Genomic DNA, 17,379 nt, shown 5'->3' with positions numbered 1-17,379 from the left:
CTATTTTTGGACTTTATTCTTTAGCACCTAGTACATTTCTGGCACAATATAAAATGAATAAATAATACCTGCATTTTTAACATCCCCTGTCACAAGGGCTCCAGTGGTTGACAATACATTAATTAAAACGCACACAAAATAAGTTAGTTTAGAAGAAGGAAGACTTTGTGAATGTTGACCTCCTTGTTTCTGACCTCCTGAAAAGAAGGAATGGCATCTGTAGTATGTACGTGTGCTGTGTATATCCTTATTTCTGAAGGTTTTGGCATGAGATCTAGCCTACGAAGTGCCAAATCATCATTGCTGTCTGGTGGCTATTGGTTTTCTTGAGACAAAAAAATATGGTTTCAGTTTAGGTGTCTACTAGGCCTATAAATCTGAAATAATTGTGTCTAATGCAAAGGTAAACTTTCTGCTAATTGGAAACTACGAGGGAGGAAAGGGGATATTCTTGTTGTAAAATAGGAGGATATTTTCTAACTAGTTTGATTTCTGAACTCATGATGTCTTAGTATAATCAATAAAAGGATGGTTCTGGATTCCGTGCCTGTAGGGGACAGTACAGGAGCCCATCATTGCCTTCTGATATCTCCCTGCTAGCAGTAGAGCAGTTGTCTTAATAATTACCAGATCCTGCATTAAGTTGCAAACGGCTCATGAACACAATCAAAGGCAATGGAATGAAATAATAGAATCAATAACCCTATCCTCCCCTCCCAATTGATCACTGTGTGTAAATCATTAATCAAAGCCACAAACGGGCTGAGTGGTTTTTAAGAGGCTTGGGAATTTGATTTTATCAGGTGTATCTGCAAACTGAGTGCCTTGCCTGTATTTGGTCACCAGCCGCCTTTTCTTGATATCCCATGACTGGGAATCAGAATCCAGTAAGGTCCTTGTGGAGTGCCTGTCCAGTCTCATACTGCAAATATCCAAGGGAAGGAGATTTTCCACTCTGGCTCTGCTCCTTAGGTTCTTGGGCTCTCTTCCTTTTAGTCATGAGACTTTTCATCCATTAAATCTTAAAGCAAGGCTTGGCGCAAACCTCATTACTTTCCTTGTTTTGCAGGTATTCCACCTCCGGCTTCTCCAGGCTGGAGAAAGTGGGCATCCGCCACCCTCCACCTTTGCCTTTCATCGGAAACCTTTTATACTTTCGAGAGGTAGGTAACACACACACTCTGGAGATGGTGCCTCTTTCTGGATTTCTGTTTCTACTGGCTTCCTGCCATTTTTCTTTTTGCATTTCACAGTTGAATGCAACGTAAATCCATGAGCGGGAGGGGTTCCATGTTTTTAAGTTCACAGTAACCTTGCTTGTTGAAGCAAAATCTGGTGAAAACCATAAAAATCCCAGAAATTGGTTTCCTTTGGAGATTCTAACTATTCTCCACTTCAGTTGCACAACGATGGGGGAGTCTACAAGCTATATGTTTCCAGTGTTCCAAACCAAATTGGTTCCCTCTGGACAGGGCTTTCAGTGGTAAGAAGCCCAATTTCTATAATCCCACACAGGTCATCATTACTACTTGTGGATCTTAGCCTCAAGTAATGTGTAAAAGGTAAAGGACCCTTGACAGTTAAGTCCAGTCACAGACGACTCTGGGGTTGCGGCACTCATCTCGGTTTACAGGCTGAGGGAGCTGGCGTTTGTCCGCAGACAGTTTTGGGGGGTCATGTGGCCAGTATGGCGAAGCCAGAGCAGCGCACGGAAACGCTGTTTACCTTCCCGCCGGAGCGGTACCTATTTATCTGCTTGCACTTTTTGGGCGTGCTTTCGAACTGCTGGGTAGACAGGAGCTGGGACCAAGCAATGGGAGCTCACCCTGTGGCAGGGATTTGAACCGCCGACCTTCTGATCGGCAAGCCCAAAAGGCTCAGTGGTTTAGACCACAGCGCCACCCATGTCCTAAGTAATGTGTACACCTTACTAATTATTCCACCTCCAGTGCACTTCCATCACTGGTGCTTGAAGGCGAGCATACATGGCATTAGCAGCAATCTGTATGCATCCATTGGATAAGTCTCCTATGTTCCCTGTAACTGCATGGATGAGATGTTGGATTTAAACTGGGGGAGGCTTAGGCTCAGTCTTCCATCTGTCTTGAAGCTCACGGGGTAACCAGTTCAACCTACCTCACAGGGCTGTTGCATTCTTCAGAGCAGGAAGGGCATGTGTATCATCCTTAACAATAAAATAATAAAAAAATTAAAATAAAATATTATTATTATTTATACCCTGCCCATCTGGCTGGGTTTCCCCAGCCACTCTGGGCGGCTTACAGCAGATCTAAAAACATAATTAAAAAACATCAAACATAGAAAACCTCCCAGTACAGGGCTGCCTTCAGATGTCTTCTAAAAGTTGTGTAGTTCTTTCTCTCCTTGACATCTGAAGGGAGGATGTTCCATAGGGAGGGTGCCACTACTGAGAAGGCCCTCCTGAGCTCCTTAGGGGAGGAGGGGGAAATACAAACCTTAATGAGAATTGTTTGGAATCACCCTTTTCACTTAAGGAGGAAAACCTTAAAACTGTGAAGTGCCCGGCTTTTGTGGCTCTGTCTGCAGCTGCACCCTTACCCTATGGTTTCCTTCATCCTCTCCACTGCAAACTGCCCCCCTCCCCCTCGCCTTTTTATTTCATTTTATTAACTAGGCTGCTGACAGGCTGCGTGCCGCTTCCCTGCCTTGAATTTTAATGGAGACATCACTCTTCCTTCAGCCTCTCTCAGAGTGGACAGGATATTCTTTGTTTGCGCTGTTTATTCTCGTCTGGCCTACTTGTAGCTCCTGGGCTGCTGCCTCCGAGTGGCCCACTTCTGCTGAATGGAAAATGGGGGCTGAGTTGGAGGGAGGGGTGGAAGAGCAGGGAGCTTTGTCTCAATTTAGATTTTGGTCTGGCTGGGTTGAACTGTTTTATAGCCGCCGGGAGGGTGGAGGCGGCAAAGTGGCAGCGGGTCCCCATCTGCCAACCCCCCCCCACCCTTTGATAAGCAAGTAAAGGAAAACAAACTGCTAAGTGCACAGAGTGGCTTGAAATCAACCCTGGTGTAATTTTGGAACCAGAACTCTGAGTCTCCCAGGTTTGAGAGACAGGAGCTGTAGAAACTGGAAACCATAAACTGAATAGGTCTGTGAAGAGACAAATGATGAGCTGAAGGTATATTGTCTGCAGCCCTCGTTTTAATTACGGCTTGCAGAGATAGTAAAATGCTTGTGTTGTGGTGTTGTGTTGCTTTTGGAGAGACAAACAGAATGGAAATTGAAGGGGGGAGAGTACTTAACATGGCCCTTGTCTGGTATTTACACAGACTGAAAAAAAGGAAGCCTTGGCTCACTAAAAAACAACAACAAATTCCCTCCTATTGGTTCCCCCATTTGGACAAGGGCCTGTATAAAAGGCTCATACTGAAACCTGTGCAAAATTGTGTGAACCATCAGCTGCACTAGGCAAGCCATTGTCATATATATTCATAATATAAAAAAATACTGCTTCTAATTGATACATAGGGTAGGAGAATGTATCTCAGTTCTAACAATATTCTTGGCCGGCTTGGTTGGAAAACAAGTGTGGAAACTGTGTTTCAAGAGTTAATCTGCTGTCTCTACATTTTAGCAATATGCAGTAAAATCTGAATGCCCCACCATTGGTTTCACAGGGGAGATCCATTTGCGAAAACAAATCCAACCAGGGGATGCAACCCTGCAAAAGACCATTTCTAATTGTCTTGAAAATGAGGGTGCTTCACACTTTAAAACCCCAAATTCTTCTCAAGGGAACTGTGAGAATGGGAAAACAGGCAACAACTCCTATCAGGCAGTATAATTTCATAAAGTAAAGTGCAATTACCCATATTAAGTTTATTCCCAACTGACTTGTGAGGCTGATACTTTCACATGCAAATCCATTTTCTTAAAGAGACACAGATTTTAAAAAAGTTCCATGTATGTACTGGTGTGTGTGGGTGGGTGAGGGTGTGTATCTAACATTTGTTGACAAGGTCCTTTGGGCAATTCACACAGAGTATATATGCAATTAAAGCATTAACATATTGATTTAATAATTGAAACATCAACATATTATGCATTCTCAAGTTAAGGTTATGAAATTGTGTCAGAATCATAGCATCGTAGAATTGGAAGGGACCACGAGGATCATCTAGAGTCCGCCCAACCATTTGCAATGCAGGAATCTTTCTGCCCGATGTGGGGCTTGAACCCACAACCCTAAGAGTAAGAGTCTCCGGCTCTACCAACTGAGCTATCTTGTTCTCAGCCCATGCTTTGAGAGTAATCTTTCTCAAAGCCCTCTTCATGCGTTACTCGGTCAAAGTGGGAAGTTGAGGTGGGTTGGGGCAGAAGTCCTGTGCTTTTAGCCTTTCCCCATATGCTGGTGGGGCTGCCTGAGATGGGGAAGCCTCCATGCATTTACACATCTACCTCTTTGTGCAGAGGCTTCCCCAGTTCTAAAGCCCTGGTTGTGCAAGGTTCCAGAATCAAAGAAGCTGCTTGGATGTACAAAGCACACAAAAGTTTCTCCGCCATCTCTGATGGCCAGGCTAACACACTAAGGCATGAAAAGTGGGAACAGGGTTGGGGAGCGGAAAGCTGTGTGCCAGGTGGGTGGTGCCCAAAGCAAGGCTCCTGAGCCCCTCTCCTCACTTCCTCTCTTTTTGTGCACAATGCACAGAGAGGGCTCTGTACTGTCAGTTTTCATTCATTTTTTTGTGATGGCCAAAACCTCAAACAACAGCAGCACTCGTCATCAGGAGGTTAATGAAGCGTGCACCATAAATGCATTTCCAAAGGATGACTAAACACCTGCACCAAATTGCCCTGACTGTACTTGTGAAACTTGCTAGGTAGGTCGGGAACACATTTTTTTTAAAAAAGGGATACTTAAAAAAAGAAGAAGCTCCGGTGGAGCTAAAATTACTGTCAGCTTTGGTTTGCTGTAGAGAACAGTCTTCATACAGAAGCCAACAAATTTAGCTGAGACTTAACTTTGTTAATGATGTCTAAACGCATTAACCATATGCTCCTCGGCATATGTGTAAATACGTATCAATTTATTTTCATTAGGATTTCATTGCAAGAAGTGCTGCTAAGCTGGGTGCTCCCAGTTTTACTGAAGATGCTTTGAGGGGCAGGAGACTGAGCACTACTTCCCACTGGAACAGGCACCCCCAAACTCGGCCCTCCAGCTGTTTTGGGACTACAACTCCCATCATCCCTGCCCACTGGTCCTGTTAGCTAGGGATGATGGGAGTTGTAGTCCCAGAACAGCTGGAGGGCCGAGTTTTGGGGGTGCCTGCACTAGAATAAGAAGACTGCTATGTGGAAACTTGTTGGAACTGCCTCTGTGTGCTGCAAGACATTTTGTGCATACTGGCTAACTGTATGTGTCATATTCTGGCTGGCAATGGCTTTTGGGGGTCTCTAGTATTAAGTCTTTCCCATAAGCTGCAACCTTCTCCCTTAAAACATGTGCTACAATAATGTGATGCATGCAACTCCCCATTTACTCAGGGGTTACGTTCCGAGGCACTGCGTGTTTAAGTGAAATTGCATCAGGGATGCCAACTTGAATACAGTGGGTGGTGGCAGCAGGTAAGCCCCACGACGCATAATTGATCACAAGACGTGGTGCACAGACACCATTTGAATGGCAATGCTCATCAATCTTGGGAGGGGGCTCAAATATTTTATTCTGGGGGCTGAAGGGACCTGGGCCCCTAGGAGTCGGCTCCTATGAATCACATATATTAGGACACTATTGAAAAAGCCTGCAAACATCCTCTAAACCTCTGGAAACCCTTGGAAACCCCTTGGAAAAACCCAGCAGCACTTTCCAGATCTGCCAAACTCCACCACAATTGCTCCCTCCAAAGCTCCTTGCTCAAGCTCCCAACTCTCCACAGGACTCAATGGTCAGTGCAAGGGCTCCTGGGATTCCACTTGCAAAGGCTTGTGGGATTGTTAGGCACTGTTTTCATGCCATTTTGCTGCATTTGTGCCACTTCCAGGTTTGCTGTGATAGGCGCATGTGTGTGGTCGCGCATGCCTTGGATGTGCACAAATGGAGAGTTGCCTGCAGGGTCAAGTCTGATCTCCCATAGTTGTGAATATCTGCAACCCTTCACATGTTGCTGGACACCAGCTCCCAGCATCCATGACTCTGGCCACACTGGCTTTGGTTGATGTGAGATGGAGTCCAGCCCAACATATGGGATCCCACCGTTTCCCCATCCTGTTTTATATAAGAGGTAAGAAATTCCAAGTCATAGAAGACCTGTAGCCCACAAATGCATACACTTTTTTGACATATAAATACCAGACTTGCTTTCCTAGCTGTTATACCAATACCAGTCTATCACCGTATTTTCCCGCGTATAAGACACCCCCAATGTATAAAATGACCCCTATTTTTTAAACCCAAAATTAAGAAATTTAGTTGTTTAGCTTTTTGGGGGGTGGGGGAGGTCACCTCCGCCAATCGCTCATCCACCTGCTCGCCACTGCCAATTGCCTTGCCACAGCCGCTGCCGATCACACACCTTATCGCAGCCACCAATTGTCTGCCCACTTGCCGCCACCAACAGCCCACCCTCCCACTTACTACAGCTGCCAATCGCCTGCCCTATTGCCACAGCCACAGCCAATCACCAGCAGGCCTTGCCATAGCCCCCAATCACCCGCCCAATTGTTGTTCTCAATCTCTTGCTTGCTGCTGCCATTAATCGCACCCCCCCCCCCACATTCACTATCCGTGTATAAGACAATGCCCAAATTTTAAAGCATGGTCTTATACATAGAAAAATACAGTCGTACCTCAGGTTACAAACACTTCAGGTTACAAATGCTTCAGGTTACAAACTCCGCTAACCCAGATATAGTACCTCAGGTTAAGAACTTTGCTTCAGGATGAGAACAGAAATCGTGCTCCAGCGGCATGGTGGCAAGCAGGAGGCCCCCTTAGCTAAAGTGGTGCTTCAGGTTAAGAACAGTTTCAGGTTAAGAATGGACCTCCGGAACGAATTAAGTTCTTAACCAGAGGTACCACGGTACGGTAATCGTTTCTTAAATATAGCCGGCACACTAGAGCAGCATGTGTGGCAGCAGGCAAGGGGAGAGCTGTGCAGGAAGAATATCTTTGTAGCAAAGGAGACAGGAAGGTACTTCATAATGGAGGAACTACAGGTGGAGTGACCTTTCTGCCAGAGGCCACCCATTTAATAAAGAGCTTATGGTCAGAGTAAATTAAGGCATAGCTAGATTCTCATATTTGGATTTATTTACATTTTCCATCACTCCTCCTTATGCTCCTTGTTTGCACCTTCCTGACCTCCATAAATATGGAACCTTGCTTTTATGACACTTCATTTCTGGAAGAAGGTATAAAAAAAAGGGAGAGACCAGAATGCCCAATTACACTGACCCTATGAATGGAGGTGGAAAAATTGGCTTTGCCACAATCTGGGGGGTACATGTGTTGCTGCAGCGTTAGTGCGTGCTAGCCTAATTAAGAATGCAATGCACTTTGGTCCAAATTATTCGATTAGTGCATGTTTTCTGTTTCCACTTCATTTCTCTCCATGCCCCTTTTGAATGCATATCCCTGTCAACCAAGTCCCTAATGTGTCTTCTTCTTGCTGAAGTCTCTAAATGCAGGTCTAATATGTGTGGAGCCACGTTGCCTGTCAAAGGCTGCTCAGAGCCTGTCATGTAGATGCCTGCTTAAGGGGAAGGACCATAGCTCAGTGGTAGAGCAAACGCTTTGCATGCCGAAGGTCCCAAGTTCAATCCTTGGCATTTCCAGAAAAGTCTGAAACCCCGAAGAGCCACTGTCAGTCTGCGCTAAATGAACCAATGTTTTCCAACTCAGCATAAAGCATCTTCCCGTGTTCCTTTCAGGCATCGCAAAATCAGCCGAGATCATCTTGTGGCTAAATTTGTGGTATCTTTTTTTTAATGTGGGGTGGGAAAATGAGGTAGCTGTTCTAAATACTAGTGAGCCTAACAGGTCTGTAACAGTGTTCAGAACGCCTCATTAACATCTGTGCAGGATCTGTGCCAGATGAAGAAGAGGGAGGAGAGATGCTAGGAGCAGCTCCATGCTGGAAAGTGTACAACTTTCATGACTGAGGGAGTGGAAAGAGTGTTATGCGTTCAGCTGGCTCAACGGCGCAGGCTTTAGGCTCAGCTGATTGCGTGGAGCAGAACAGGTCAAGGGGTACTCGCTAGTCCAGAAGACCGTTTGCTGGTCCAGGTTCTCCTGCTGATTCTGGAATGAACCAGCTACTCATGTGAATGGAGTGTGCTCCCAAAATCTTCTGTTGGCAAGGGAGATCATGGGGCAGTTGTTTATTTAACCTGATGCACCTGGAGGCGAAACGTTTTTGATGCTACAAAAAGGGCACCTGGGACTTCCATTTTTAATTTTTTTAAATAAGCCTACTCTGTTTATAGCTCAAATAGAGCCCTCTTGAAGGTCAGGGGTGAAGGGAAATATTACCACAACGTTTAGAACATAAATAATTCTCACATATTAATAATAATATAACCTTGTTGTGGTTTTTTTAAATTAAAAAATCATTTATATGGCAGAAGAAAACACCACGGATTAGGTTCAAGATACTAACTGATAAGAGGGAGAGGGGTGGCTTTGCGTTGCCAGATTTCAAATTATATTATGAGGCCTCCTGCATGGTATGGCTAAAAGAGTGGATTTCATTAAAAGACCCTGACCTTTTGGATCTAGAAGGATTTAATAACAGATTCACCTGGCATAGTTATTTGTGGCAGGATAAGGTTAAATCGCATAGAGGTTTCCTATCACACGTGATTAGGAAACCATTATACGAAGTTTGGGCCAGAAACAAAAATTTATTAGAAAGAAAAACTCCAAGGTGGCTGTCACCAACAGAAATCTTGACAATAAAAAGAACAAACATGGAGCAGAACTGGTTAAGGTATGAGGACATTCTTGTTGAATCTAAAGAGGGCTGGAAAATTAAATCATATGAACAACTGAAAGAAGAAGGTATAGGATGGCTCCAGTATTACCAGATTCAGGACCTGTTCAAAAATGATAATAAAAATCACGGATTCGAGACAACTAAATCTAAATTCCAATCAGAAATTGTGGAAGGTAAGAACAAACTGTTAACAAAAATGTATGACCTCCTTCTGGATTGGAATACAAAGGACGAAATCACTAAAGAGTGCATGATCAAATGGGCAATAGATCTAGGCCACAACATAAATATTGACCAATGGCAAAATTTATGGAAAAACCAGATTAAATTCACGGCCTGCACTCTTTTGAAGGAAAACATCATGAAAATGATGTTTAGATGGCATTTAACGCCTGTTAAATTAGCCAAAATTAATAAAACCAAAAACAGAAATTGCTGGAAGTGTTCTACTAAAGAGGGAGACTATTACCATCTATGGTGGCTTTGTGACAAGGTTAAAGTTTATTGGGAGCAAATATATAATGAATTGAAAAGATTATTAAGATACACTTTCCCTAAAAAACCGGAGGAGATGTTACTAGGTATACTGAGTAGGAATATAAAAAAAGAGGATCAAAACCTTTTCATGTATGCCACCACTGCCGCGAGAGTTATTCTGGCTAAGAAGTGGAGATCAACTGAACTACCGACTATAGAGGACTGGAGAGAGAAAATGTCAGAATACATGCAGCTGGCTAGGCTAACGGGGAGAATAAGAGATCAGAAGGAACAAAAGTTCCAAAAGGAATGGATTAAATTTACAAAATATTTAAAGGAGTATGGTAAAACTTAAGACGCCAGTTGGTTCTCATCACAAAATGCAACAAGTTAGAGCAACCCAAGTCAGAAATTTATGTTTAAATCGCAAGGTAATTTATGACGGGAATAATGTTAAAGAGCGCAAAACCGATTAAAAGGAAAAATAAGACCAAAAGATAGAGAGGTGGAAGTCGATTATAGGGAAAACAGAAGAGGACAGATTATAAATGGGAAAAGGAATTGAAACAAACAAAACACGCAACGAAGTGGATGAATTTGTAATAATTTTCAGTTTATTTAAAAATAATAAGATATATTTTGGAATTTTTATATTTGTATACTTGTAAAAACTCACATCCGTTTCTAGCTGTATCGCATGTTTGGTGGTGCATGTTCCTTTCCGATTTTGGTTGTTGAATGTATTGGAAATGTATGTATGTTGTACATATGTATAGAAAACGCAATAAAAAGAATTTAAAAAAAAAATCATTTATTTGCTTGGTTTTAATTACATTCTCACAACTGGCGTTCTCAAACCATGAGTTAGGAGTACCTGAACGTTTTGCTAGGGAAGGTATAAGCTCCTCTTGAACTCATCATCTTCAGGCCAGCTGTTGTGTATCACCACTGTTCCACAAGAAAATACAGCAAGCCTCCTCTTCTCTGAACCATATCTGGGCCAAATGCTAAACACACAGCCTTTTGGCACGGTAGCAATGAATTGACCCTCCCAATAGAGCTCTGTCAGAGAGAAGGCTGCTTGAACCTTCACTTGACAGGAGTATTGATAAGAAGAGCAGCTGATCTCCCCCGTTAATGAGAACCGTATGAAATTAGGCTCATTAGAGGAGGCAACTAACCATTGCTTTGGACAGCAGGTTGAAAAAGCTGACTCTCGCAAGCCTGTAATCAAAATGGATGTGGGAGGTGCAGCAACAGCAGCGATGACAGCTCCATGAAATCTTTCATGGTGAAGCTGCCAGATGTAGCTGTCTGAAAGAGAATGATAAATCCATTTCAGTGTTTGAAATGCCAGCTCCTTGGAGTTGCCCCTTCCCCTCACCAAAGCAGGCGTGTTCCTATTTGTTCGAAGAAAGACAGTCCCTATTTTCTGGCAAAATTACAGACCCTGGTTCGTCTCCATTTTTGCATTGTTAAAATTGTTAATGGCAGCTGCTAGATTTCCCATTTTTTCGGACTCAGTTTCCCTCCTACCACCACCCGCCTCAGGTCTCTGGAAAGTGGAGGTAAAAGCATCCTTTTTGCTTGGTAGTGTAGTGGATGTCTTGAGTCAAAGAACAAGATGGCCTCGCCCAGAAGCTGACTGGACAAGCAGTTCAATCTTAACTTTCCACACTGGTGGTGAGGGCAGCAGGCAAGCTTAAGGGCAGGTCCTGACTGCCACTCCTCAGCATCTTCTGCCTGAGGAAGTTATCTCACCCTGCCAAATGGTAGGACTGGCTCTGCGCACCACATTGCACCTCTGATTCTTTTCCTGTGATATACACAAGGTAGCATTTGATGTAATATCTGGACTATTTGTTATTTTGGGGACAGTCCTCTCCCAACTTCTCCTCCTGGTTTAAATCTGAGGTATTGTTACATGACGAAAGAATCTAGGTATGTTAATTTTTTGTTTCCCTTTTTTAAAAAACAACAATACTATTTAAATTTAAAAGATTTCAAATTACAAGAAAGGAGATTCTGACTAAACGTCGGAAAGAACTTTCTGGCAGTAAGAGCTGTTTGGCAGCGGAACAGACACCCATGAGAGGTGGCGGAGTCTCCTTCCTTGGAGTATTTTTAAGCAGAGGTTGGATGGCCACCTGTCATGTATGACCTAGTTGAGATTCTTGCATGACCCTTGGGGATCCCTTCCAATTCTACAATTCTATGAAAAGAGATAAAAACAAAACAAAGTGTTTGACATGATCCCAAAATAACCTGCTAAATTGCCAAAAGACCATTGGCCCTTTAAAGTTATCCTAAAATAGCCTGCTAAATTGTTTTATTGAGAGCGCAATTACCCATAAAGACATGTGCACACACAGCACCGATGCAGTGTTTTTTGATAATTAAAGTCAAGGAAGCAACATTACTGCATCACATGTTGTAGAAAGACCACAGTGTTGAAATTATTCCAAAAGGTTTCCCACAAAGCATAGCTATTTATGCAAACATTATTCCAGTATTGATTGTTACTCTGGAAATGATAGAGTCAGTGCATAGTTGCCAAATTGATGTTGTGGAGTGGAGGGGGGGACCCATATCTCTAACAGTATCCAGTATAGAGCAAGATTAACCAAAGGCATTAACAGGTTTTTAGTTGCTGCATGGCAAAATCTTGAGGCATTAGATTACAACCCATTCTGTCTGTTTTCATTTCATCTTGACCCGGCACATTAAAATCTTTGCCGCGAAATCAACTTTTAATTGAAGCAAATAGTAAAAAATGCCCCATATGGGTGTGGGGGTTCTTTTAAATAATTGTTTGAGCTTGTATGCACTTCCTTAACTTTGGACTTAAGTGAGATGGAGTGTAATCAGACAGAAATCTATTGTCAGTAGACAAACTAACCTGACTCTAGTTTCTTTTGTGTGTGAATCACAGGAAGGGGAACAGCACCTAGAATGTGGCTGGTTGTGTGTTGTGTGTGGCTGCTGGCTTTGCCCCTGATACCGATGTATTAGTCAAGGATGTCTATAAGGAAGAAGCCTACATGCATAGAAGGTGGGGCCGCAAGAGCAGCCCTCTGTACAAATGATTCCTCTTCATGTATGGAGGCATCTGAGAAAGGGTTGTTCAGGCTTCTACCCTGGGACATGTTTTCTTTGTAGGAAATTGGACTTTTCCATGTGGCAGAACCTACGCTTTGAGTCTCTGACTACTGACATCAGGCAGGCACCTTCACTGTACCCAGCTTAAAGCATTTTGGTTTACGCAAGCCAATCCAGACACTTGGTGTGTTATTTCTTTTTAGCTGCTGTTGATTTTCATAGTCTTCTGAATATTTTTTAAAGCCTACATGTCTTTAAATCGATAATTCTAATGTTTCGTTTTGTATTTTTGCAAACTGCCTAGAGGTTTTCTTGAAAAGAGGTGACATTTTATTTATTTTCTTAAATACGTAAAATGACGTAACGCTAAGCTGTGGACAAGAGTGGGCCGAACAATTAGCCTGACATTAGGCGGTGCCTTCTGTTCTTTCTGCCTTATTTTATTCCATGGCTGTTCTTTTTATGAAATTAACTACTGTAGGCAACAGCTTCTCTTCCCAGATGTAATCAGACCGCATGTGTGATCTTGCAGTAAGAGGATGCATTAATAACTCTCTATTTAACTACATTTTGCCTCGTAAAATATCACACACATTGATGGTTGAATTCCCATCAAAGGGAAGCCCTCAGGATTTGTTTCTGCGAGTCATATTTTTGACCAGTGTTCTCAAACCAAAGCTTAAACCTAGCGGTTCCCTGCTCTCCCCTGGTGCAGCAACAAAGCAGAAGGCGGCAGATATTTATTGAATTACTGATAGAGCTCTGAAAAAGAGGAAACTCCATAATTCCAGGGGAAGCACCGAAAATGCTTCATGCTCTTTCCCTTTCCTTGGCTACAATCCTGTGCTACTTAATTGGGGAAAGGCTCGTTGCAATCAATTCTAAGTAGTTCTAAGTAGACATGGGTTTATGATATTTATTTCTCTAATTGATACACTGTTGTATCCATGGCCAATTAACTGGACAAGATCTCCCATCACATTTCAGTTAGAAGCAGTTGTGGGCGTAAGAACCATGGTGTTGGTAAAGTGAATCTGACCTCTTCCCTGCACTGTTTCTACAATACAGACCCCCCCACCCCCTTCTCCCTGCTTTTTAATCTTTGGGGAATACATGTTTGTAACTAATGGGACAAATAGCAGCTGGAGGGGGGCTGGTTTGCTGCGGGAGCGTGGCAAAGACGTATGAGTTAAATCCAAGCCAATTTCTCTCCATGCCCAGCTGCTTTTAAAAGAAATGTGAAGGGGGCCAGACTCCAATCAATGGGTGGATATTGTAGGGAAGTGGATCTTGACTAAGCTTCGGAAGAAACTTCTTAATAAGAAGAACTATTTTAGAGTGAAGCAGATGGCCTTGGGAGATAGTAGGGATGGGAGAGAGATTTGTTTCAGTTTGCATTTAAAGGCAAAGTTAAATTTGCTATTCCCAAAACAATATGCATGAAATTCAACCTTCCCCTCGAAATTGACTGTGCTCCAAATTTTGCAATGCAGTTCTTCAGGGATGTGTATAGCAGTACATTAATGGAAACAACCGACAAATAGTTCTTACATTAGGAGAAATGGCTTGCAAAAGTACATATATTGGGAGAATTTTGTATTCAGATGCTGATGATTTTTTATGAAGCTTTTTTTAAATCCACAGAGATGTGGAAATCTGGCAGATTCACCTATTCCTAGATGACTTTCCTTCTCTGGAGTCATTTAAGCAGAGACTGCAAAGGCCGCCTCTCAGGGATGGCTGCTGTTGTATCCTGCACTGCAAATCCTTCATTGGGAAGGACATGGGCTCCCAGCTGCCTTCCACATTCTGTAGGATAGACATTTAATCACAGGTTTCCAGGGTCTCTTCAGGGCAGGGTATACAGTATAACATTACCAAAATATTCCTGGATTTTGGCAGTAGGGCTGCAGAAGTGTTCAATGATATGGATGTGTTCAGTACTCCTGGAGAGTAGTGAGGTGCAACAGTCAGAGATATAAAACAACTGTTAGTGGCAGGAGATGTGGTCGGATACAGGTGGATACCTGTATTTTAAATGCTGTACCAGGTATTTAAAAGGCTACTCAATTTTGATGTGATCTACTAGGCTACTCTGTTTGATTTTTGGAAGATATAATAAGCAGCCAACCCAAAGATCTTCCAGCCCTTGGGAGTTCCACAAGAGGAAAGATTGAAAATGTGAAGAGCCTCTTTTCAGCAAAGTAATTTGCATTCACCCTCCGGACTGTTGAGGCAGCACTTCTGCCAGGCTTTTTATATATCAACCTGCTCCTAGCAGCTCCTTCTCAAACTGCTGCTGAACTGCTCTGGCTGATTTTCATTTGCTAACTATGAATCCTCCATTGTTAGGATAGCAGTCTGCATTCATTTCTTCAGAAATCTCTCTCAACAGTATGGAACCAATCTCTGCCATATGATGTTGCTGGAGAATTTGTTATTTCTTCATTTAGCAATTGTGTTCCCTTCTTTCTCTTTCCATTCCTTTTCCCTTCTCTCTCCTGTTTCCCTTTCCCCCAGAAGTTATAAGCATTCCGCTCCACTTCTTAGAAGGGGACTCTCGCCAAGGGAATTAACGAAACCTAGATACTCAACTCCCCTAATTTGTTTGCAGAGGATTTAGTCCTAGTTTATAAACATGTGCAGAGGATCATCAAAAGAACACTGCTGGATCAGACTAAGGGCCCATCTTGTTCAGGACCCTGTTTTTAATATTGGCGAGGCAGATGCCCTTGTACTTTGTACTTTGTACTTTGGTTTGTTGAGCTGAGGATGATGAAGTATCTAGGTAAGCCTTCCCCACCTTGATGTCTTGCGGGTGTTTTAGATTACAAAACTTGCTGGCCGGGGCTGATGGGAACTGTACTCTAAAACATCTGGAGGATTCTAGATTTGTGAAGGCTGGTCATAGACCAGGCAGTGTAGCCCAGATGTTGTTGGACTACAACTCCCATCATCCATGTCCATTTGCCATGCTGGCTGCAGCTGATGACAGTCGTTGGAGTCCAGCAACATTTGGAGGGTGACAGGTTCCCCATCTCAGTCATTGAGGAATGACTCAAATTTGAAACCGGACCAAGATGCTAAAAATTATTTTGTTACTGCATCTGTCCTGGGCTTTCCACCTGTACAGTTTGAAGAAATTCTGACTGGTTTCGGTGGTGATTTTTGTTTAGTCTTAGCCTAAAACTTGCATACATGTACAATGCAATTCTATATGTGCCTGCTCAAAGGTTAGTCCCATTGAATTTAATGGAGCTTACTCCCTAGTAAGTGGGTATATGTTTTATTAGCCTTAGAGCAGGCATCCCCAAACTTCGGCCCTCCAGATGTTTTGGACTACAATTCCCATCTTCCCTGACCACTGGTCCTAGGGATCATGGGAGTTGTAGGCCAAAACATCTGGAGGGCCGCAGTTTGGGGATGCCTGCCTTAGAGGAATTAATATAGGCAAAAGCCATTTATTTGCAGCATTGGTTCATGAGATGAGGCAAATGGCTAATCAAGTGTATAAACACAACATTGCATCGAAATATTCCCCTTTTCCTTTTCTCCCAAAAAATCTTTAAAAGGTACAAAATAATTTACAGCTTGCTGAATTTTAGTCAGGGTAATTCTTTTTAATTGTCTAATGAGAACACATTGTGCTAATTGTCATATGCAGATTCAATTAGCATTTAGTTAATTAGCCTTTACAAATGAGGATTAACTTAATTACATAACACTAACCTCTCAATAACTCTAAAGGGTAGGAAGGCTGCTTTCATTAAATTCAGAATGCCTCTGTGTGTGTGTGTGTGTGTGTGTGTGTGTGTTAGTGTTAAAATCTGAAATGGCACACACATAAATTTAAGAATATTACCCACAGAGGACAACTATTAGAGATGATGATCAAAGGAAACAAGTTGTGTACATGACTTGGTGGTGGTTGTTTTTTTAAAGCTTGGAGAAAAATTCTGCTGGCTTCTAGAGCAATTTCAGCTTTGTGATGGGTTTACTGAATTGACTGCATGTGTGCACATGTGTACAGTGTGAAGACGGCATGTACTAGTTACTGTATCTGGTACATATTGTTGAGATGCCACATATTTAGAGATGACAGGCCTACAACTGGTCCACTCAACAACATGTTGCATTGTGGAGTCTTCCTGTCCCATGTTCCAGCCAACCATGAGACAGGAGGGATAGCTTGGTTGGTAGAGCATGAGACTATTAATCTCAACATCGTGGGTTCGAGGCCCACATTGGCCAAAAGATTCCTGCATTGCAGAAGGTTGGACAAGATGACCCTCTTGGTTGCTTCCAACTCTATGATTCTGTGCCCTACTCTAGGGCATGCCATTATGTCCCCCACACCCTGAGACACAGTCTGAGCTAGTTTCTGAGACGTGTTTTGGCTGCATAGCCACCATAAGTCAGGATCTGAATAGATTTAATATAATAAAATTCTAACAGCCATTGCATGTGCAGAGACAACAGCTTTCTTGAATAGGAGTCCTGCAGTCCTAGGGAACCAAATCAGGTGATGTGCCCACCCCCCTTTCTGATGCCCAAATGCTACACTGCATTTTAAGCATTTTAATATGTAGCCTTGCATTCCTTTGCTGCCACTTATTTAGACTTTTCCACTTGCTAGATCCAACCGTTTTGTGTTGCACCCCGTAGATGTGCAGCTTAGGGAGCCTTGTTCTGCTGAGTCACTTCCACTGCGACTGCCAGGCAGAGAAGAAGGCTTGGTGCGTAGTTCACCCATAAGGCTGATAACAAGCAAACACTTTTTATTGCTAAAAATTTTATGGCCATGATCGCTAAGCTGGTTTCCCTG

The 17,379-nt window shown here is 42.9% G+C and overlaps 1 protein-coding gene across 4 annotated transcripts in view; it reads left to right on the top strand.

The window, feature by feature from the left end:
• The window catches only part of TBXAS1 (thromboxane A synthase 1), a 228,716-nt gene that overhangs the window by 42,595 nt on the left and 168,742 nt on the right, over positions 1 to 17,379 (top strand). For all 4 annotated transcript variants that reach the window (XM_035128282.2, XM_035128286.2, XM_035128284.2 and 1 more), the window contains one exon: positions 1,070 to 1,163. In XM_035128282.2, coding sequence (XP_034984173.1) covers positions 1,070 to 1,163 — 94 coding nt within the window. The remainder of the gene's footprint in view (positions 1 to 1,069; positions 1,164 to 17,379) is intronic.

Source organism: Zootoca vivipara, chromosome 10 (assembly GCF_963506605.1).
Source record: "Zootoca vivipara chromosome 10, rZooViv1.1, whole genome shotgun sequence".
NCBI lineage: Eukaryota > Metazoa > Chordata > Lepidosauria > Squamata > Lacertidae > Zootoca > Zootoca vivipara.
Note: the sequence above shows the minus strand (reverse complement) of the source record. Positions and strands in the feature narration are given on the sequence as shown.